The 24,858-nt window shown below is 39.1% G+C and overlaps 1 protein-coding gene across 1 annotated transcript in view; it reads left to right on the forward strand.

The window, feature by feature from the left end:
- The window catches only part of LOC126220931 (proteoglycan Cow), a 380,564-nt gene extending 360,286 nt beyond the window's left edge, over nucleotides 1–20,278 (forward strand). The window contains exons 7-12 of the mRNA XM_049942177.1: nucleotides 8,513–8,661; nucleotides 11,340–11,548; nucleotides 15,200–15,425; nucleotides 16,971–17,228; nucleotides 18,249–18,386; nucleotides 18,474–20,278. Of these exons, the coding sequence (XP_049798134.1) occupies nucleotides 8,513–8,661; nucleotides 11,340–11,548; nucleotides 15,200–15,425; nucleotides 16,971–17,228; nucleotides 18,249–18,386; nucleotides 18,474–18,592 (1,099 nt within the window). The 3' untranslated portion in view covers nucleotides 18,593–20,278. The remainder of the gene's footprint in view (nucleotides 1–8,512; nucleotides 8,662–11,339; nucleotides 11,549–15,199; nucleotides 15,426–16,970; nucleotides 17,229–18,248; nucleotides 18,387–18,473) is intronic.
- The last annotated feature ends 4,580 nt before the right edge of the window (nucleotides 20,279–24,858 follow it).

The following is a 24,858-nucleotide window of genomic DNA, read 5'->3' on the forward strand; positions in this document are numbered from 1 at the left end:
GCTGACACTGACGGCGGCGGTGCACAAATGCTGCGCAGCTAGCGCCATTCGACGGCCAACACCGCGGTTCCTGGTGTGTCCGCTGTGCCGTGCGTGTGATCATTGCTTGTACAACCCTCTCGCAGTGTCCGGAGCAAGTATGGTGGGTCTGACACACCGGTGTCAATGTGTTCTTTTTTCCATTTCCAGGAGTGTACTTTCAGAAACGTCTTCCTGACATTTAAGTCTATACTCGATGTTAACAAATTTCTCTTCCTCAGAAACGCTTTCCTTTTCATTGCGTCTACATTTTACATCCTCTCTACTTCGACCATCATCAGTTATTTTGCTCCCCAAATAGCAAAAGTCCTTTACTACTTTAAGTGTCTCATTTCCTAATCTAATTCCCTCAGCATCACGCGACTTACTTCGACTACATTCCATTATCCTCGTTTTGCTTTTGTTGATGTTAATCGTATATCCTCCTTTCAAGACACTGTCCATTACGTTCAACTGCTCTTCCAAGTCCTTTGCTGTCTCTGACAGAATTACAATGTCATAAGCGAACCTCAAATTTTTTATTTCTTCTCCATGCATTTTAATACCTACTCCGAATTTTTCTTTTGTTTCCTTTACTGCTTGCTCAATATGCAGATTGAATACATCGGGGACAGGCTATAACCCTGTCTCCCTTCCTAACCACTGCTTCCCTTTCATGTCCCTCGACTCTTATAACTGCCATCTGGTTTCTGTACAAATTGTAAATAGCCTTTCGCTCCATGTATTTTACCCCTGCCACCTTCAGAATTTGAAAGAGTATTCCACTCAAAATTGATAAACCAAAACAAAAGCGTAAACTTATCAACAGAATTCTTGGCTTCGCTTTATGTTTCCGGTAGGCGGTATGCCCTCCCCGAATAGATCGTAAACAAGAAACATCATCATAGAAGCGAAAATAATAACCATAAAAAAAGACAAGCAAGTATTCCTTCCACCAAATCCACTCATTTGAACTAACACACTACTCTGCTTTACAAAGCTCCAATTTCCGGTACGCTCGGCGTGAAGTAGGACAATGAACAAAGGACAAGGACAATCAGTTCTGGTCTTGCACGCAAACAGGACAGCGATAAAGTTTCCGAAATTCGGGTTTTGTCTTCCGCATCGCGTGATGCAATTAAACGTGGCGACTATCACCTTTTAGTTAATGTTTTCTCCTCCTCCTCCGTTTATTGTTTTTTCCTCGTACAACAGTTAATGAATAACCTCTGAAAACAGTCAACTCTCACTGAAACAAATGTCGTTAATTGGTTCTATTCATCATGCCTTCTGTCACTCAAGTAGCGAAGCGAGCCAGGTGTTGTATACAACCCAAAAACAGTTGTATAACGCACTGCGGAACTGCCTCTCTGCTGTCGCCTCGCTCTTGTTTAAGAAACAAAAGAGTATCCCCGGAGGTCTGGCTGTGGATGAGGAGGCGGTTGCAGTCCCACCGCTCCAGAGATGCGATAACGTAATTAAAGCTCTTCTGCGAAAATGAGCTCCTTTGTTCGTTTCTAGAGCAAAATCGTTTCAGAAAGACTGCAGTAAATTACAAACGCTGTGTTTATACACTCCCTCACTGTTGATATCTCGGCACACCCGTCAGTTTTTAAGCTGCTCAGCACGCTGGAAATCCCCTGTATTCGTTCCGGAAATGTTTCTTTAAATGTACTTCTTACCTTCACTAGGTAGATCTCATTAAGATTGCGGAATATAAGAACTAGAACCCGCAATTCCTCCAGTAGGTGCATGTCTGCTAATAATCTCGTACATTTAGTGCTACCAACCGTTTACTGGTTTTAATGTCCTACGTTTTCGTTGTTTTACAAAAATATTTTGCCACCATATTTACTGTGTTTACTGCTGAATATGTAGTGATGAGTAAAGGAAGTGTAATTTGTTTCAAATCTCCGTGATTTGAACTTTTAATGACCATTCATTATTAGAGCTTCACCACAGATGGGAATAATTAAGTCCACTATAATTTTTCCGTCTGATAAAATAGTATTCACAGATTTCATACATCTCTGTGGTATCAGCTGGAATTATGTTCAATCAAAAATAAAAGTATATTTAGGTATAGTTTAACTGTAAAATTTCCCCAACTCTCCCTCACAATTTAACTCGTCATAGAACACCAGCTCAATGGAGGATGAAAATCAAATTTGATGTGTAATCTTGGGGTACCGGAAAATGTAAAATGCTGCATTGTGAAACCGGATAATAATAATAATAATAATAATAATAATAATAATAATAATAAACACCAGCTCAAATTACTAAGAAATACTGTTCTCACCTCAAAAAACTCAGATGCAGCTCCTCTGAAGCTATTACGCTCAAAAGAATGCTGCATGTACATCATACAGGCCTCTTTATTTAACTCAGCAACAATGCCATCTGCTCCTATCGTAACCCTTCCTCTACACTATCAGTCACTATTTCCACATCTTCTTGCTTCAAAACATGAATAGATCTTTGAGTTCGTCCATGCACATTGCCATTCCTCCCGTTTATTTCTCTGTTGTATCTTCCCGCAGTTCGGTTAATGGATGGTCCTATTCCAGTAACCAAGGTGTGCCCTCACAGATACATTACGCCACCCCAAAACAGTTTAGCGAAAGTATCAGTTCATGTTCTATAACTTCCAAGGTTGCAAAATCAAACCGCCAACAGTGACACACCTATTATGGAAAGCAGTGCCTCCATTAGCGTTTCCGCCGGCCGCGGTGGTCTCGCGGTTCTAGGCGCGCAGTCCGGAACCGTGCGACTGCTACGGTCGCAGGTTCGAATCCTGCCTCGGGCATGGATGTGTGTGATGTCCTTAAGTTAGTTAGGTTTAAGTAGTTCTAAGTTCTAGGGGACTGATGACCACAGCAGTTGAGTCCCATAGTGCTCAGAGCCATTAGAACCATTAGCGTTTCCTCCGTTGCATTTCCAAAAAGAAATACTGTAATTATGGCCATGTTACCTCTCCGTGCGTTGTCAACTTGTGCAAAGTTGAGCTCAGTTTAGTTTGTTAAAACAATTAGACACAAATAATTAACAAAAAGAATCCTTAATACAGTGCACATTTTTATAATTTTCTGCATTAATTAAATTCCTGTGCAACAAGCTGCATTAAAATGGAGTGGGGCCTAATGGGAGTGCAGTGTCATGCTGTATCTGGATGTGATGCTGATCGGCATGCTTTTTACTATATGACTTAATTCTAGACGGACAATTAGTGCACAGTCAACAACTTCTGCTTTATACATATGTTCACAAATTATGGAACATGACATGCACCTCTATAAATTTCACATAAGTTCTCAAGCCTAGGGTTGTGATCACTTGAACGATCGTTAGTGAGAGTGGCGTCAGACTGTCATTCCAATATGCAGTTCTTTTCTTTTTTTCAGAAAATGCTGTACAGATTGCACTATACAACATGCATCATTGATTGGCATAAAATTTAACTTTGATATGACATCTTGATACTTGGTTTCAACTGATAATTGTGGAGAAAAAGCATCTCAGTTGGACAGCATAAATCTGGATTCTCTGTTTCCCGCAGTTACAAGCTGTAATGAGAACTCAAAATGCACCTTTTTTGACTCTCCAAAGCAGTTTTCATATAAAACTGCTCTTTTTAGACCCCACAAGAATGACAGAGTTTCCTATCAGATAATATCTTCATAAGTGTCGAAAACATTGCCACTTACGCACTAAATGTAAACTTTGGTCTGCCAGAACACAACACTGTAGTAACAGTATAAACTTCTCTGTACCCAAGGCAGTCAAAAATAGGTAGGAATATAAAAGAGACCTCTACACAGAAAGGAAGAGTATCTTTATTCAAATGTTAGCAACAGAAACTTGGAAAATGTATTTTTAAAACAAAGCATCATTCAGTGCATTTTGTAGCACATTCATGTCCCTATTTGGTTCATCCCAATGAACAACAGCCAGTGAATGCCACCTGTTATCAGAGTATCTAATCACATCACTAAACATCGTAACTCAGAAAAGCCAATGAAGATCGACACTTAACGGAACACGTTAAGACATACAAGAAAATTTATAGGAAAATTTAAAAAAGCTACAAAATGCACAATGACAAAGCAATTATAGGGACAACAAACAAATCAAAACGAATATGGAATGTAGTAAAAAAGAAATAAACAAAAATGTTTAAAACCGAGATGACACTGTTCCAAAGTGATCGCAGCATGTTACTCAGAAATCTAAGTCTAACAAATTACATAAATGGCCACTTCATAAATACTCTAGTCAAGGCCGGCTGGAGTGGCCGAGCGGTTCTAGGCGCTACAGTGTGGAGCCGCGCGACCGCTACGGTCGCAGGTTCGAATCCTGCCTCTGGCATGGATGTGTGTGATGTCCGTAGGTTAGTTAGGTTTAAGTAGTTCTAAGTTCTAGGGGACTTATGACCTCAGAAGTTAAGTCCCATAGTGCTCAGAACCATTTTTGATCTCCAGTCAACCTGAATAAAAATTGCTTTAGGCATAGTAAAACCTCAGTCTTAAGAGAACAAAGTATTGATCTCGTGTTACTAAGCCCCACAAATAAATTGGAAACTCTTACAAGAATAAAATGTCTTCAGGGATCAATGAGATACTTGGTTCAATCATAATTAAATGTGCTATTGTCGTATCAGATCCACTCTCACATATGAATACATCATTATCAGAAGGGATGTTTCCATAAAGATGAAATAATTCAAAAATAAAACCACTATACATAAAAGGTAATATATATGAAGTGGAAAATTAGAGACTAGTAGCTTTGTTACCTGTATTTTCATAAGTAATGGAGACAGTCATGAAACGTAGAGTAACAAATTACCTAGGAAAGTTCAGTCTCTTGTCTGTGCAGTGGAACCTCGCTTAATGAGCACCTCCCATTCGCGCAGTTCGCATAACGAGTGACGGCAATTTAATGTGACGTCACCAACTGTTCGCGCGCGGCGGGGGAAACGATCCGCATATCAACAATGTCTTCAGTACGTAATGCAGTCTGGCTTCTCTTTCTCCTACCGTCTTAGTGCAGCTTGTGATCATATATTTTTCTAAACTTGTGTTCACACGCTGTTTTTTGTGTGCAGACTTTAATAACCTTCGTAGAAATGTCCCCAAAATACAGCCACACGAAGACGACCATAAGAGAAAGAAAATGACCTTGGAATGAAACGTACAGTCGCTGAAAACCGCGAACGTGGTGAGAGCGTTGCCGATTTAGCACGCACATACAATCGGACTACAACATGTTTTCACTACCCTCAAGAACAAGGACAAGATTAAGGAGATAGATGCTTCAAAGGGAGTGACAAGAGTATCTAAACAACGGCTTCGTATTATGGACGATATGGAAAGGTTGCATCTTATATGGATAAATGAAAAGCAATAACAAGGCGACACTATTAATGAGAACATCATTTGTGATAAGGCGACAATGATTTTCTCCGACATCGTGAAGAAGACGCTACGATCATCAGCGGCCGAAGAAGTTTTTTTAACGGAAGCCGTGGGTGGATCGAAAAGTTTAAGAGAAGAACCGGCATCCACAGCGTTGTGAGGCACGGCGAAACAACCGGCTCCGACGCTAACGCAGCAAAGAACTTCATCAGCAACTTCAAGATGCTCGTAGATTCTGAGGTTATCTGCCGCAACAGGTTTTTAATTGTGACGAGACCGGTCTATTCTGGAAAAAGATGGCGAAACGTACCTCTGTAACAGCAGAGGAGAATGCATTGCCCTGTCAGCAGCCAATGAGAGATAGTCTCATACTGTTATTCTCTGCCAAGTCGTGCAGCGATTTGAAAACTAAAACTCTGCTTGTTTACCATTCAGAAACTCCACAAGCCTTCAAGAAGTGTAAAGTCCAAAAGAGCAGGTTAAATGTGATGTGGAGGTCCAACTTCAGTCTGGAACCGCGCGTTTGCTACGGTCGCAGGTTCGAAACCTGCCTCGGGCATGGATGTGTGACATGTCCTTAGGTTAGTTAGGTTTAAGTAGTTCTAAGTTCTAGGGGACTGATGACCTCAGCAGTTAAGTCCCATAGTGCTCAGAGTCATTTGAACCATGTTTGACGATCTCGGGTGTTAAGTCCCATAGTGCTCATAGCCATTTGAACCATTTGAATTTGGAGGTCCAACAACAAGGTCTGGGTGACACATGATCTTTTTTGTGGTTGGATCAATGAAGTGTTTGGTCCTTCCGAGAAAGAATATGTGCTTGAGATGACTCTGCCACTCCATCTCTTGCTTGTTATGGACGATGCTCCTGCCCACCTCCTTGAAAAATTTCAATTCATCCAGATCCAATTTCTGCCTCCCAACACCACTTCGTTACGCCAGCGTTTGGACCAGCAGATTATTTCTAACTTTAAGTAGCTCTACACTAAAGCACTCTTCGAGCATTGTTTTGGGTTGACTCTCAGAGTGTTTTGGAAATTTCACTTCGAGGTCGTTGCCTGCGTCAAGATAATCGCAAAGGCGTAGGAAGGAGTTACCAAGAGAACTCGCACTTCTACTTGGAAGCAGCTTTGGCCGGAGTGCGTTGTCGAATGTGCCTCTGCGGCATTTGAGTCAGTATCTGTAGAGTCTGTAGTCAACGAGATTGCATCTTTGACCTGTAACTAGAAGTGGGTAACAATGATATCGATGAGCTTGAAGAAGATCACAGCCAAGAAATGGCCACCGAAGAGATTATGGAGTTGCAGCGAGTTTCACAACAGGAACTTGTGGTGAGTTCTTCTTCAGAGGAGGAGGAGGTGTTAGCAAAGCAGCAATCTTTTGGCGCTGTAAGAGAAATGCTGAAAGCATGGGAATCGGTTGCATCGTTCATTGAAAATCATTACCCCAGTAGCAACGCGCTTTACAAATTTATTTGATGATAATGCTGTGTCGAATTTTCTCCAAGTGTTGAAGTTGAAGCGTCGGCAGAAACAAATGAATATAGATAGCTTCCTAGTAAAAAAGAATTAGTTACGTATCGTGAGTAATAAAGTACATAATACTGTAGGTATAACGTTATTTGAATAAATGGCACGAAAAGATAAAACTTTTAGTACTTGTTCCGCGTGAAACGTATTAACGCATTTTACATTAATTTATATGGGATAAATTGCATCGCTTAGTGAATGTTCCACACAACGAGTAAGATTGCGGAACGAATTATGCTCGCTGAACGAGGTTCCACTGTAAATCCACATGGTTTTTGCAGAGGCATTAGTGCAGAATCAGCTATTACGCAATGCATTGAAAAGATTGTAATGGGACTAGACAGAAACAACACTTCTTTAGGAATAAAGTTAAACTTTTTGAAGGCATTCAGTATTCTGTGTCCTCCTTGACGCAATATTGTCTGTGGTATATTATTATTATTATTATTATATACTTTTTTTGCGGCGTGCGTCATGTCTTCTGCTGTTGTGTGGCTATTAGTAAACAAAGAAAAAAAAAACGTGAACTTACGTATGTCACCGTTATACAACTGGGATTGCGGTAGTCTTGTGGATACAGTTTTGGTGTGTACTAGGCTTTTACGTAGATGGTCATGTTTTTTGCGTTCTTTTGTATCTAAAAGTAGCTGCAAGCTGTCCAGCGAACGTGAATACATGACAAATTACGTGACACCTTAGTACACAACAAAACTGTATTCACAACACTACCGCAATTCGGTCTGAATCAGTCTTTCCTTCTCATCCCCACCGGTAAGCCTCCCCTTACCCAGGGCTTAGGGTCACTTCTCTGAACTGTAACCCTTTCCCTACACTTCCCCAGTCCTTTTCCTTCACCCCACATCCTTCCCCTTCAACTCTTCTGCCAGGAGGAGGAGCCACAGGCTCAAAAGCTTGTAAAAATTAAATCTTTATGTGTGTGTGTTCTCCAATCACTACTTGGTGATAGATTAAAAAATCTATCCATTTAGTTTATATTGTCAATAATTGATTATTTTCATCGTTATATATTCATTAACTGCATTTCGTGAATATTTGTAATCATGTGCTTGCTGTAAATTGAATGAATATTTTAAAGAAAAGTGTTAGAACTCTGGTTTTATTTGTATGTAAATGTCGAATATGCATTCCACATATAATACCTTTTCATACATTTTTTTAATTAATCAGTGTTCTATATGCAATGTTGAATGTGGTACTGTGCATTCTGGTAAGTCTAGGGTACTGTTGTACACCCCTGTATCTTCATCCCTATTCACTTTGTGATTAAATGCATGCAATATACATTGTCAATGGACGAATAAAGCTCTGCTGCTGCTGCTTCTACTTTTACTACTACTACTACTACTACTACTACTACTACTACTAGTACTACTACCACTACCACCACCACCACCACCACCACCAATTCTGCCAATAAGCAGCACACTTAATAAAGTGGCATTCCATTACTCTGTCCTGATGTGACGTTGTTTGAAAGAAACTGAAATAAAACTGTAAGAAATTCTGACACAATTCCATTTGTCCACAGGCGATGCAACCCATGCCCTGTTGTGAAGCCGACATTCCTGTGTGGCACAGACAACCGCACCTACAGCTCCTTGTGCCGTTTGGATTATCATAACTGCATCCATCACACATCAATCAGGGTCAGCTGCAAGGGGTTCTGCCCGTGCAAAGGTAAGGTGGCAAACAATATTTTCAGTAAATGCAGTCACTCTGTTGATAAACTGACATTGCAACACAAGACGAACTGATTTTCACCTACAATTCACTAGTTATGTGAAATCATATTTGTTGTTGGTGGTTAATATAAGCAGCTAAGTTAAATCTACCTGGGTGGTAAGAACTCAGATCTTGTGTGTTTTTTCCCTCAGGTGGATGGGGCTGAAGTACCACACTGGTCATGCAGATTGCTACCCTAAAGAGATTATGGCACATGGCAGGTTACAAAATTGTTAAGGCTTTCGTGGCCACTTGTTGACAAACTGCCCGTTGGCTTCTGTCTGAGGTTCTTCGGCCGACATTCGTCTCATGATTTTCGTGACATTTCGCCAGCAAGGGTGGCTGGCATTGTCAAAGTTTTACCCTCCAGTCCACCACCAGCAATGGATAGTAAAACTCTGACAATGCCAGCCACCCCTGCTGGCGAAATGTCACGAAAATCACCAGACGAACGTCGGCCGAAGAACCCGAGACAGATGCCAACACGCAGTTTGTCGAATAGCAGGATGTTTTCTTTAGTGGAGAAATCGCCAGTTTCCTTCCCCACCTTTGTCCAGTCTCTGCTAGTGCTTTGCTTAACTCTAATAATCTCCACTCTTCCTATCCTTTATTCTCCCTCTTCCCCCCCCCCCTCCCCCCTACACACACACACACACACACACACACACACACACACACACAAGCATCACCAGCCTTGAACCTTCTGAGACTATTCGTTGTCCACCTTACTTTAAGCTCATACCAAATATTAAATCACATAAATAACTCAGTTCTCTCAGCCTTTTGTTTGTTAAGCTTTCCTCCAGCTGCTCTGTTTCTAAGACTGGCAAGAGAATTGTAAAATGTGCCAGGGAATAACTACTCAAAAATCTGTTTCGGGTAATTATATAAAAAAGCTGAATGGTTCAGAGAATATCATTAAGTGCCAACATACATTGGAATTAAGAGAAAAGCAATGTTTTCAGTGAATTGTGATCATGGATTCATTTACTTTCACTCAGAAGCTCCAACAACAGTCCTCTCAATATATCTGTATTAGAATGCAGACAGATTTCATTGATAAAATGCTCCAATATCCTTCACCATATATCTTCACACCATAAGTAGTCTACATATGTGGCAATGGGTGGAGGTTCTTTTCAGAATATATTGTACAAGTTGCTATTGCTGAGTCAGTTGTGTAACACAAAGAAATTGAAGAAGGACTTCTTTATTAATAACTGTAGTATCAGTGCCATAAGAACACTGTATTGGTCAAAACTATGACTTCATGTAAGTACTACGAATAGGATATGTTATTTTATTTACATATCAGGTTTGAAGGTAGAAGAAAGTCTGGAAGCACTGGACAGAACTGAATTTCTGTTGACAAATAACACACTACAGTGGCTCATACAGAATGTCTTAATTATAATCTAAAAAAGGACAATGTTCATGTTATTCATGAACACAGGAAAGAAAGATCACATAGATAAAACAAATTGGAAGAAGTTACCTTCATAAAATTTTTGGGAATTGAAGTTGTCAATAAGCTCCAGTGGAGACAGCACACAAACAACAGCTTGCACATTACGCTGACAAAAAATTGCTATTTACAGTGTGCCACACACTATTTGAACAATACTTAGAGTAGGGAATTACTGTTTGGGTAAACTCCAGCAGCAATTTTACAAGAAGAATTTTTGTATTGCAAAAATGGCATTAGGGGCAGTGTTAATAAAACCCAAACAGACTAGTGGGCAACTACCTTCCATAATCTAAACAAACTGACTTTTCCAGCCACATATGTATACATAACAATAATATCATTAGTCAAAGCCATACATTAGTCAAAGCCATACATGCAACACAAAGAAATAGAGGCCAGTTGTGAAGTACACCACACAGACTGAGAACTACTGGAAAAAGTCCTTGATACTCTGGTGTACAATTGGTAACACATCTTCCTAAGACTCTACTGGACAGTATGAGTGAAAGGTCATTGCAGAAACTTCTAAAGGATTACTTAATGGAAAAAGATTTTTTTAGTGTAGAGGGATGTATGTTCAAAGAATGAGGAATGCTGTTATTAGTCATATGTATGTACCATAATCAGTTAAAAATATTGTAATATATTGTATGTAAATAGCTTGTAGTGCATTGTCTTATATGGTAATATGTGTCTAAATATTTTAAGATATTAGATTAAATTGACCTGTCTGCCTCCGTAGCTGTGCAGTCAGCACAGTAGATTGCTAACCATCAGGCCCCGGGTTCAATTCCCAGGTTGGTTAGAGAATTTCTCTGCTCAGGGGGACTGGGTGTTGTGTTATCTTTACATTTGCATCATGACAGTTGACATTACACTATTAAGATGGATGTATGGCCATATCCCAAAAGCTAATAAATTTTTTAAAAAGTTGATCTGTCCTATATTACAGATACACACTCTGTACATAATGTAATCAAATGGGACCAATAAAAAAATCATTCATTTCACCATGAGAAAAAGTGTCAGAAAATAGTGCAGATCAGTTTAATTCTCAGGTAAAAAGAATTCTTTGAATGTGCTTATTTGCAAAGAAGGCAAAGAGTAGAAAGTCCATTGTTTCTACCAAAGCAAAAAGTTTTTACATTGTCATAATACTTTACAGAAAGTGACATTCACATCCGTAAGAAGCAGCGGCAAACTGAGCGCCTCAACAACTTGATGAACAAGTTCAAGATGACAGCAGAGAAAGAGAAGAAGCAGGCCCAGCAGCAGCAGCAGCGGCTGCCACAGGACAAGTACACGTTCACCCCAGAAGACTTCAAATATGAGAATAAACACTACAAGTACATAAAGTACACCAAGTACAATAAGGTAAATATGAACAATTGTCACATAAGTAGTTTATTATTACCCAGAAGAGTCATGAAAAAATACCAGTGAATAACTATTCATTGATAGTGTAGGTACAAATATCTTGGACCAGAACTGGAAAAGTTTTGCTTGTGTTTCAGAAATTGTGTTGTCAGTTTGTTACCTAAAATTGTAAAGAGTTCCAATGTCAGTTACCTATTGATTTCCTCTATTAGGATCAGTAAATCAGTTACTTTCTCATGACTCCATGCATCTATGTTCTATTTACAGTTAGTGTAACAATGTGTTGTTGTTAACTTGTGTGACCCTTCCTCTTCTTACTTTTAAAAGCATTTGGTAGTCCTTTACCATGAGGACTGTTCTTAAATATGGTAAAGTATAACATGAAACCTCATGAAGTACCTTGGAATTCAGGTAGATTATCTACCAAACTCTTAGGCAGCCTGTAGATTTCTTCTTATTCGTTAGTAAATTGGTGTAATATGTGCTAAATTTGTAGAAGTTACCAGAATATTAGTTGTTTGTAGACTGCTCGTGAATATCAAAGATCCTCCTCTGACACAAATACAACAATATCTTTCCAATTCAGAAAATTAAGTGTGAATGTAAATAGGCAGAAAAATACAAACTAATATCTGTGTGAAACATATGATTTAAGACTAGGTAGCAAACAGTTGACATGTTAAATAATGTGGACAGATCTCAAATCAACAGTCAGAGATGCTTTCATTAGTTAAGGACAAGAATTTCAAGCAGTAATCATATTGTTCCTGCTTAGTGGTCAAAGCTCACATGAAATGGGTTAGTTGTGTGTGATGTGAGTTTGCTTTTTGATTTCACACAATGTTTAAGTACTGTAGCTCTTTTTCTCAAGGTCCGCACACCAAAAGATTTTCATAAGGTGAGAATAAGCAGATTTAAGTTCTTTGGTTGGTTCATTGGTGTAAACATTCCAGTTTGTTAACCAATTGGATACAAAGGAATTCTAGGTATAAAATATCATTAATCAAGTAACTATTTATATTTTTCTAAGGCAATTGCACCTCTTATTGGGCCACATCAGTAATTTCGGAATTGATACACTCACTTTGCAGTGGATGAATCTCTTGATGGTGTTTCAAGCTGTTAACGAAGATTAAATGTGTTGTACATAATTGCAGTGCACAATAATAGCATTCATGTCGACTTTGCCTCCTTATCTGGCATTCAGAGTGGGGTTTTGCAGTTTGATACTAAAAGGTCTTTATCAAGCTACTGGCAGAAATAAGGCAAGAATTTGAAAGCAAATTAAAACTTATCCTGTTAATTGCCACTCTTACAAATTATTTGGTTTTCTAGTCAGCAACTGAATATTTCTGTCTGCAGAAAGACAACTAACATTGTTCATTGAGCACAAGCAACGCTGTTCATTGGGAACAGCCTGTTTTTCTTCCAGTATGTAGAAAAGTTATGGTGTAGCCATCAGTGTAACCCTGCAAAAATTCACTCCTGCAGTAATAGTAAGCAGCAGTGGTGGTTAGTAACATAAGCATTAATTTTCTTCAGAATTCGTGCATTAGTTATGTCAGCCATCACTGGGGAAGCAGCATATTTTAAAGACTTAACATCCAAAGTGCTTAAAACTTTGTTATCCACCAAAATGGAATGAAAGTTTGCCTCTTGGCAAGAAATATTTCTATAAGCACAATTTTGTTGTAGATTATAAGGGTCATCATAAGGATGTAAGTACCACCTGAAAACAATAAAGTTACATAATTGTCTTTTTGTTTATTTACAAATACACATCTGCAGTCCTAGCAGACAATGAAATCCTGTGCCACGGTACTGCAGCATGCCAGTAGAGGATGTCATAGCACACTGAGAAAGTGAAATACTGTGCAATAATTTGTTTTTGAAAGCAGTGTGTTACTGCTATGTAGAGTCAATCTAAGACTTCTGCAGCCCTCTGGATTGCGATATGTTACAGTACTGTGAGTGTGGGAATTGTTATATATATATGATATGAATATAATAGAGGGAAACATTCCAAGTGGGAAAAATATATCTAAAAACAAAGATTATGTGACTTTCTAAATGAAAGTGCTGGCAGGTCGATAGACACACAAACAAACACAAATCTACACACAAAATTCAAGCTTTTGCAACAAACTGTTGCTTCATCAGGAAAGAGGGAAGGAGAGGGAAAGACAAAAGGATGTGGGTTTTAAGGGAGAGGGTAAGGAGTCATTCCAATCCCGGGAGCGGAAAGACTTACCTTAGGGGGAAACAAGGACAGGTATACACTCGCGCACACACACACATATCCATCCGCACATACACAGACACAAGCAGACATTTGTAAAGGCAAAGAGTATGGGCCAAACTCTTTGCCTTTACAAATGTCTGCTTGTGTCAGTGTATGTGCGGATGGATATGTATGTGTGTGTGCGCGAGTGTATACCTGTCCTTTTTTCCCCCTAAGGTAAGTCTTTCCGCTCCCGGGATTGGAATGACTCCTTACCCTCTCATTTCCATCCTTCATGAAATCCTCCCCACTCCACCAAGAGTGTCTTTCCGCCATCCACCTAATCTTCGTAACCTCTTAGTTCATCCCTATGAAATCCCCAAACCACCTTCCCTACCCTCTGGCTCCTACCGTTGTAACCGCCCCCGGTGTAAAACCTGTCCCATGCACCCTCCCACCACCACCTACTCCAGTCCTGTAACCCGGAAGGTGTACACGATCAAAGGCAGAGCCACGTGTGAAAGCACCCACGTGATTTACCAATTGACCTGCCTACACTGTGACGCATTCTATGTGGGAATGACCAGCAACAAACTGTCCATTCGCATGAATGGACACAGGCAGACAGTGTTTGTTGGTAATGAGGATCACCCTGTGGCTAAACATGCCTTGGTGCACGGCCAGCACATCTTGGCACAGTGTTACACCGTCCGGGTTATCTGGATACTTCCCACTAACACCAACCTATCCGAACTCCGGAGATGGGAACTTGCTCTTCAATATATCCTCTCTTCCCGTTATCCACCAGGCCTCAATCTCCGCTAATTTCAAGTTGCCGCCACTCATACCTCACCTGTCATTCAACATCTTTGCCTCTGCACTTCTGCCTCGACTGACATCTCTGCCCAAACTCTTTGTCTTTAAATATGTCTGCTTGTGTCTGTATATGTGTGGGTGGATATGTGTGTGTGTGTGCGAGTGTATACCCGTCCTTTTTTCCCCCTAAGGTAAGTCTTTCCGCTCCCGGGATTGGAATGACTCCTTACCCTCTCCCTTAAAACCCACATCCTTTCGTCTTTCCCTCTCCTTCCCTCTTTCCTGATGAGGCAACAGTTTGTTGCGAAAGCTTGAATTCTGTGTGTATGTTTGTGTTTGTTTGTGTGTCTGTTGACATATATATATATATATATATATATATATATATATATATATATATATATATATGGATTTAATACAACATCTGTTGGCTTTGCTTTTAAACTGCAAAAGAGGCATAATGATCAGATTTTTCCTGTTGCAATGTAAAGAGTAAGATAGCACTCCCAATTTGTGATACAGATAATTTTTGAATAAAAAATTATTCTTAGAGAGTCCCTATGAGTGGTGTCATTTGACACACCTTTAAAAGTATGTTTGTATATTTTCAGGACAGCTACACTGCTACAAATCCGCCATATTCTGAGGATAAGGATCGCCAGCGTGGCTACAATGAAGTCCTCGACACAAAACCCATGCTGATTCCAAGCCACACTTCATCCTGGAACAAGGAATGTCCACCATCTGCTCTGCAGGCCATGGGAAACAGACTGCTTGACTGGTTCTCAGTTGTTATGACAGAGACTAAGCGCAGGCGTTCACACAATAGGAGCAAAGGTTACCTTACTTCGCATTAATACGTTACTGTGTGAATTTGTGATTATTAATAAGCAGAGGAACACTTGATAAATGAGAAGCACATAACTTGACATATCTCACTTCACTAATAGCAGAAATATACAGGGGTTGCACAAAAATATGCAAACACCTCGAGAAACACAAAGGAAGCTCCATTAGCTGGGAATTACAGGATGAACTGAAATTGCAAAACCACTCATCAGTGATGCAAATGCCTGTAACAGAAAATCATATTGCTGAAGGCATAAAACCTGGGCTGTGGGGAATGAAGAAGGCCATTTTGTTGGTTCAGTCTTCTTTCAGACTGTTTCCAACTTCTGGCTGAGTTTACATCCCAAGGGGTATGGTGATGCTTTGGGCAGCCACATCATGGTATTTCATGGTCCCATGGGTGTTCTTGCTAGGTCACACCACTGCTACGGATTATGTGACCGTTTTGGCTATCAGGTCTATCCCTTCATACAATATTCATTTCCCCATTGTGATGCTGTGTTCCAGGACAACAGGCTCCCTGTTCACACAACTCACCTCATGCAGGACTGGTGCATTCGAGCATGAGGATGAAGATGAATTGTCACATCTCCCCTGACCATCACAGTCACCAGATCTCAATATTATTTAGCCTTTGTGGTTGACTTTGGAGAGAGAGGTGTATGATCAGTATCCACCTCCAACATTGTTACCTGAACTGGTCATTATTTTACAGGAAGAATGGTATAAGATTCCCTTGAAAACCGTACAGGACTGTATGTACCCAGTCTGAGATGACTGGACTGCTAATGCTAATGGTTTTTCTGTGCCATATTAAGCATGATAATGTGTTAGATTTTTGGTGTTTCCACATTTTTGTCCATCTGCTGTATCTCCCGCACATACCTAAAGTTCTTAACTCTGGTTTTGAACAATAATGGCAAAATAAATAACTTACAGTGTGAAGGCATTGATTTTCTTAAAGTGTGTTTCACTACTAATGACAACAAAAAACGGAAAAAGTTTTATTAAAATCCAGACAGTCACTCTAAGGTGGATAGCCATGTACATTTAGCAGAATTGTAAAATGAAGTCAGAGGGGGAGAGAGAGAGAGAGAGAGAGAGAGAGAGAGAGAGAGAGAGAGGGGGGGGGCAGAGACGGAGGGGAAGAGAGTGGGAGGAGGGAGGGAGGGGGAGAAAGGAAAATTAGGGATTGTTAGTAAAATAGGGACTTCACCAGATACTTTAGTTGGGGGACTAAGCTATGAAGTTCTGAATGATGCTACATGGGCATAGTGCAGGAGCTACTGCCAACTTGCTGTTATTTCACAAGAGGTACACTTTATAAGTCGTGTACTGTCGCTTATTTACCTGAAATGAAGCTGCTGTTAGGGAAAGTTAAAGAATGCTTTTTTTATCCTTTTAGATTTCAGTGTGGGGAACTATTTGTTGTAATTAGTTCTGATGATATTTTCTCATTTGTTGCTCTTCAAAATGATTCTCCAGTTTTTCTGATAGTAATAATTGCAATAACTCTGCTCTGCATTCTTTCAGCACATTTCCCCAGCTCGTGCAAAACAGAGGTTCGATGGATGTTCCAACATCTCGATTTGGATGCCGATGACCAGCTGTCTCTTCAAGAACTTTATGACCTCGAGCATGATCAGAGTGAACGCTGCATCAAACCGTTCCTAGATGCTTGTGATTCTGACCGCGACATTTTTGTGTCACCCAGGGAATGGTGTCACTGTTTTGATAAAACTGATCGGCCATGTGCTGCTGTGAAGAGGAGAATAAGCCCCGATTTACTCGGTAAACTTATGACCTCTTATTGGGTATATCTGGACTTGTTAACCTATTAAGCTGTGTAGTTGCTGTTTATTATTGTCCAGTTTGTTTTTATATGTTTTGGAAAATTAACAAATTGTTTAATAATCAATTGATGGTTGCACCCACCCCCATACAAACACACAGAGGCTTGGATGGATTATTTTATGACTGAAGACGACAATAGAAATGTTCAGGTTGAAATATCAACAGTATTGTGAAAATAACAGACTGTTACATATGAGGTTTGGCCAAAGCCTTCTTCAAAAAAGGAATGAACGCATTCACACAAACAAGCACACCTCACATGACCACTACCTCCAGTCACTACAACTATACATTCTTTCCGTAGCAGCTGGAGGTAGCAGTCGTGTGTGAAGTGGGCTTGCCTTTTTGTGTGTGTGTGTGTGTGTGTGTGTGTGTGTGTGTGTGTGTGTGTGTGTGTGTGTGTGTGCGCGCGCGCCCTTTTCTGTTGAAGGTGGCTTTGGCTGAACGCTCAACAGTCTTTTTGTTGTGCCTGTCTGCAAACTCAATGTGTCATCTTTACGGTGAGTAGCAATGTGTCTTTTCATAATATTGTTGAGGCCATAAAAAGTTTTGACAGTGGTTTTTCTTGTAGTTAAAATATTGAATATATATATTCAACTCAATTTTTGGAAATGCCATTTGGTTTGTTTTTATTGTCGAACTGAGATACAAGCATGAAGAAATGGTGAGCATGAGATAGCTGGGACTTTCAGGTATGCACGCCATTACGTGCCATCTACCAGTTGTAGGTGAATGACAATAATAGTTCACAAAAATACATAATCTGTAACTGAAAGTTCTTCTTTTCGGAGTGATCTTTCTTCTAAGTCTTAATCACTAACAATTTTCACAGAGAATCTCCTGAAGGAATTCTGTAAAATTTTAAAATATCATACTTGCTGAGATATATTATTAATATCAACTATGATTGTATTCTACATAGCATGGCATTAACACTCGTTCTTTCATTCATTTTAGGAGTTTATATACCAGATTGCGATGATGAAGGCTATTATCGCTCTACGCAGTGTCACACTTCAGTTGGTATGTGTTGGTGTGTTGATAAACATGGAGTTGAGAAACCAAATACTCGTACAAGAGGAAAGCCCAGCTGTGGTAAGGCCTCACCCATTTACAACAACACACTGGAGTACAAGTTGTATTAGGTGCACCTAACTTAATTTGTTGTTCATTTATGTGCAGAACCCCCAGTGCAGCGAAACAAGAGCAGTCCGACAGAGAGTGAAGATGATAATGATGATGAGGATGATGACACAGAGCAAGATGTTGAAGGAAGTGCTGACCAGCCACTTGATTTCTAGACCTGTCCTACTGCACTGATGACAGGCAAACTCAATCATACATGTAGCACAACACAAATGTATAGAAGCAGTTACATACTTCAAGTGTATTTAAAACAATTTTGTGTTATAAAGAAAAACTATATTGTGGTGGTGCCCATCATCATAGATCTGTCTTGAAGAATCATCCTTTTTTTCCAAAATGAGAGACTGTCCCTCACTCCCCCCTTTAACTGGGACTTGTGCAGCACTACTATATAACTTGCTTTAACACACAGTAACAGTACCAATAAGACTATGAGAAACTGTTTGTATTTGCTCATGATGTAATATAAAATGAATATTTGCTTATGAAAATATCCATTTTATAACAGTAACTTGAAAGTAAAACTTAACCATAGCTCTGATGAGAAATTAACACATTTACACAAAGTACGTAAACAGTAAGCAGGCTTCTGCACAGGGAACTCAGTTGTTTTGTGCCACTGAGTCAGAGTTGTGGGTACTCTGCAAATGTTTTCAGAGAAACCTTTTTTTGGAAGAAGAAACACACATAGGAAATCATTCACATTATGTTAACAAAAATTATAAGAAAGCTCTCTATATATGTGTAAAATTTTCAAGCTTCAAGCATTGTTGCTCTGAGTAATGATTATGTAAATGTATGGTATACAATACTGGCATTTATTCTAACACAATTTGTAACTCATTGTTGTGTGTCTATAGATTTGTCTTTGGTAGTCATATTGTGAAAGTTTGGGTAAAAGAATGGAGCAGTGTTTCTTTCTTTGGCTTTTGATCAGTTCATGCACAATACCTAATACATGAAAACCAGAACATGAGGCAAAGGTCTCCACTTTGTTCAAGGATTACTTTTAAAAAAACAAGAACTGTTACTTCATTATATACCTTAGTATCATATTTTCTTACCTGTGCTCAGTTCCAAATATTTGGGGAATAAAGTATTTTCTGTACATGGTATTAGGAAAAAGATGTGATAATGAAGGCGTACTTTGATCATTTAGTTGGAGTTCTTCATCTAGAAAGGAAGGATATGTTACTCCATTATATAACATTTTTAAAGTGTAATTATGTTCAAACATCTTCACTTCTAGTGCATTTGTCTTAATAGAGTAGACACAATTTTTATTGTTTGTTTATACCTTAGTTACCTAAATTTATAACAAATTCTATTATTTCATAGCTTTGAAACAAGTCTTTTCAAAAAGTTGCTTAGGATGTTTATACTGTGTAGGTGGCAGTTAGAATATGAAGTGTAAGAGAAAACTATTATTATGAAACCTTCAAACAGAAGTGTTTTTATGTCTTAGAATAAATGCTACTTGTTCCATGTAAATAACCCTTGAGAGAGTCTGAACTGCTTTTTGTCAAGCCTGAGAATATTTCTTTCTGGTAGGTTGCCATAATATTATAAGACTAGTGTGAGTAGCAACTAAGTTAGACATCAAATTAGGTTGAGTATACTGAAAGTTTAAATTATACTATGTACTCATTTTTACATTAAAAACATTACTCTTTAATTTTTATCAAACTGATGCATTTACAAAATTATTTATAAGCTGTGAAAGAATTATCTGGCAATAAGTCATCAATATCCAGCATCTATTTGTCCATGCTGAAATAGAGCTGGCATTAATTAACTCATGTATATGTTTTCAAAGATAACAATAAAAAGCCTTTAAAACATTCAGTTATTATTTCTGATAGAAATTGAGTATGTCATTCCAGAATGAAATCATGTTTTTTTCCTTCATCTAAACTAATACATTATTAAAAAAGCTCTGGATGGGAACTGTGTAGAAAGTTCCTCACAAATGAATGATCCTAGATGACAGTGCAGCTGTTACATATTATATATCAGATGTCACCGGTTCCAGGAGCCTACCTTATGTCTTCAGCACTCACCTTTAAGCTGCAGGTTGCAATAAATGAGCAGCACCTGGTAATGATTCAGATCAATCAACTGCATCTATGAGATTTCTGCTGTTTAGCCAGAAACCATCACATAAAGGAAGTAAAGCAGGATGCAGATTTTGTGAATTAAATTTTAAGAAATTATTTTTCTTTTTTTATACAGCAGTCTTCATTTAAATTACAACACCTATCATATATAAAATGGAAGCAGAAAGTCCAGGCTGGAATATCAAAAATTATGAAAAGAACAAATTGCGACACACACACACACACACATCAAGGAAAATTCTAAATTATAAGGAGACAGAATTCATTGTCCATTACTTATCTTCATTCACAGTACTGCCTTTAGACATATTTAAAAGTAGGAAAACATATTACCTAGCTTTTGGAACTGTTAAATCTATTTCTCTTTCATTCATGAGGGGAAAGAAACCAACAGCTCCAATCGCTATGACATAAATGAACAGATTATGCAGATACTGAAGATTCTGTACACTGTTATGATCACACTTACTGTAATTAAAAGGTCTAAAGATATGGGGACATAATAAAAGAGGGCCTGCATGTGTTCCTTTGGAAAATCTTTCCAGGAGGTTTGCAGCACTTCTACAAATCATCAGCAATTGTCACTGAAAGGCTGTGACATACAAGTTTCTCCACAATAGTGTCCCAGATATGTTTTTTTGGTGACGTCAGGTGACAATAGAAATCAAGGAAGCAGTGGTAAACTGACATTCTTTCAGGAGAGTGTGCATATTTCTCACTGTGTGTGGCTAGTCATCTAAAATATGGCATGAGAACTTTCCTGAGGGAGGTTTAGTAACTTAGGCTCTAAACCCCCTAAGGTAATAGTTGTTATTGTTTAAAGAGTGCCCTCAATACATGGACCTCTAACTCACATTTTTATCCAGGGGCACTCCAAGAAACCGAGTGAGGTGTTACAGTGGTTAGTACACTGGATTCGCAGTCAGAAGGATGATGGTTCAAACCCGTGTCCGACCATCCAGACATAGGTCTTGCATGATATTCCTAAATTGCTCCAGGCAAATACTGGGATGGTTCCTTTGAAAGGACACGGCTGATTTCCTCCCCCATCCTTTACACGAGCCGAGCTTGTGCTCCATCTCTAATGACTGCATTAAACTCAATCTTTCTTCCTTCCTTTGCACTCCAAAAACGTGTTGATCATCAAATGAAAGTACAGTAAAACTTACTCAAAACAGAATCTCATGGAAGTAAAATAATTTTCAAAATTGGACAAGTTTCTGGCTTACACAAACTCACTAGACTACATAAAATTTGTCAAAGTATTGTGCACAAAAGTATAAATTTGTAATTATGCACATATTTATGTACCTTTACTCTAGCACCATAGGTGCTCAAGTTCATTTACTGTATATTGATAAATAATGTGGCATTTCTGTATTTTTAATTTGACTATAAAGTCATTTATTTTTATACATAGATACTTTTTTTTCAGCTCATATCAAGGAGGGAAACCTGTTTGAATTTCAGACTGGGTTTTCTACACAATTGTTTGCACTGTACAATAGTTCCAACAGCTTCGGAGAATTTGTGTGTGCTACAAATTACATAATGTTTTATGTATGTAATCGTTTCCTCAGGTGTCTTTATTTTTCTGGGGACATCATTTTGCTTCTCGTCATCTTCCCTTATTTCTTCGTGATGATCTTCTGTGTTGCAGATCTCTATTGTCCGCCCCCTTTAGCTGAGTGGTCAGCGTGACAGAATGTCAATCCTAAGGGCCCCGGTTCGGTTCCCGGCTGGGTCGGAGATTTTCTCTGCTCAGGTACTGGGTGTTGTGTTGTCCTAATCATCATCATTTCATCCCCATCCAAAGTCACCGAAGTGGCATCAAATCGAAAGACTTGCACCTGGCGAATGGTCTACCCGACTGGAGGCCCTAGTCACACGACATTTACAGATCTCTATTAAATCTGTTGCTGAAGTAAAAGTGGACTGAGTTAACAGAAAGTCATCACTTCAAATGTAGTCATCTGCACTTTGTGAAATGTTTGGAATTCTAATTAATTTAGCAATTGCCGCTACACTTTTCTGACCATCTATGGTCACAGAAGCACTTTGTTCTTGTTCTCCAAACCCCATTTTGTTGAAGCACTTGGTAACAGTTTTAGGTTTTATTTCCCTTACTGCCAATCCAGGACAGAAACTGGCTGTACAAGAGCAAATGCACTTTTACATTCTTCAACACCTATAGTGGGATTTGAATATGTAAATAACCCCCTGGTCCTTGGATCGTGTTAGGCTGGTTGAACATGGAGGAACCAAGACAGTTTCAGGTTTGATAACTTGACTTTCGGGTGGCAGGTTGCAGTGTCTTCGTAAAGAACTTGGCAATTTCCTTTTTTCCATATAGGCACTGAAGGAACCCAGCCATTCTTCCTTAAGACCACTTACCAGCCATGTATTTTAATTGCTTCAGTATGTGATTAGAAGGAGCTTACTGACGCCTACAGTTTTGAAGCAACACAGTTTTGTTGACTTTCCAATTACCAGTGGCTTCTCCTTTTCACCTAGCATTTTTCCACACGGCATTACAGTGAGTCCTACCTTGGTCATTTTTCTGCTGGTGCGCTTTTCACCTTGAATTGCTAAATATTTTGAAGGAAATGCATGATAAAACAGTCCTGTTTCATGAACACTGAACATATCTTTCGGGTCATAATTTGCAATTAGGTTGTACACTATTGTCTAACATTTTGTTGCTACACTTTCCTGCACATTCCTAGCATCCCCACACTCTTCACTCCGCACAATGTTGCGCCTAGCTTTCAAACTGTCCAGCCATTCTGTGAATGCCTTAAACTCAGTATTTCCAAGCTCTTTAGCTACTTTCAGAATCTCTCTGCAATATGAGTGCAGACAAAGGTGAATTTTTACCCACACACTTATGAACCATTCCCACATGATTTCATTAATTTCTTCATTTCTTGTCTTCTCCATCTTTCTTTTCATTTTCCCATTCCCTTTTACCCTGTATCTAATCCTGGTTTCTTAAAATATCATAAATTAGTGTTTTACTGCATTTGAAACACATCATTATTTCGTACACTCATCTCGATTACGTTAATCTTTTCGTTAAGTATTAGTGGCACATACTTTTTGTTCATCTTGTTATAACTTTAAGTGCTACTAGTCACTGAACCTGGCAGAAAACAATGCAGGTAGTGCATGTTTTGGAATGCTTGCTCTTGCTAGGTAAAACCATTGTTTAACAAAACAACAAACACCTTTTTCTACGCAGATTGCAGCAGGGCATTCGTAGGTGTGCAACAATGTTTCAGTGTGCAGCCACTTTAGAGAATGAAGTTATTCTGTTTCACTGTGGATTGTGCAGTATTCAGATGACCTTAAATGATGGCTATCACTTCATGCAGCAGAAGTGTGGACATGTACTTTCATCCCAGGGATTTTGAAAAACTTGCCAAGCAATTTATAGAAACTCAGATTTTCTAATCAAGACTCTCTCTTAACTAAAATGTTGTTCTAGTAAAACTATACATCTTTGGAAGCAGAAAAATCAGGGCTACAAAACAGTGACACCAGATTTTTGAAATGATTTGAACATTTTAGAAACCACTAATTTTGAATAAAGATATCTTTTTAATTACATAGATTTCAGAAAAGAGCCGATGTTCTTTAGAAATGAAAAAAATGAGGGTGTTCTGATAAGACATGTCAGTCACAAAACAAACAACTGTTAGGTAGGCCAAATTTTCAAGGGGATGTGGTTTTCACATCAATCTTTCATGAAATAAAATGTTTCTACATGAGTATCCTTTATTGTATGATTATATGATAGCGGAACAAACACTGATAGCAGTTACTTCTGTAAAATATCTGGGAGTATGCGTACGGAATGATTTGAAGTAGAATGATCATATAAAATTAATTGTTGGTAAGGTGGGTGCCAGGTTGAGATTCATTGGGCGAGTCCTTAGAAAAAGTAGTCCATCAACAGAGGAGGTGGCTTACAAAACACTCGTTCGACCTATACTTGAGTATTGCTCATCAGTGTGGGATCCGTACCAGGTCGGGTTGACAGAGGAGATGGAGAAGATCCAAAGAAGAGCGGCACATTTCGTCACAGGGTTATTTGGTAAGCGTGATAATGTTACGGAGATGTTTAGCAAACTCAAGTGGCAGACTCTGCAAGAGAGGCGCTCTGCATCGCGGTGTAACTTGCTGTCCAGGTTTCGAGAGGGTGCATTTCTGGATGAGGTATCGAATATATTGCTTCCCCCTACTTATACCTCCCGAGGAGATCACGAATGTAAAATTAGAGATTTGAGCACGGACGGAGGCTT

This window comes from Schistocerca nitens, chromosome 1, assembly GCF_023898315.1.
Source record: "Schistocerca nitens isolate TAMUIC-IGC-003100 chromosome 1, iqSchNite1.1, whole genome shotgun sequence".
In the NCBI taxonomy this organism is placed as follows: domain Eukaryota; kingdom Metazoa; phylum Arthropoda; class Insecta; order Orthoptera; family Acrididae; genus Schistocerca; species Schistocerca nitens.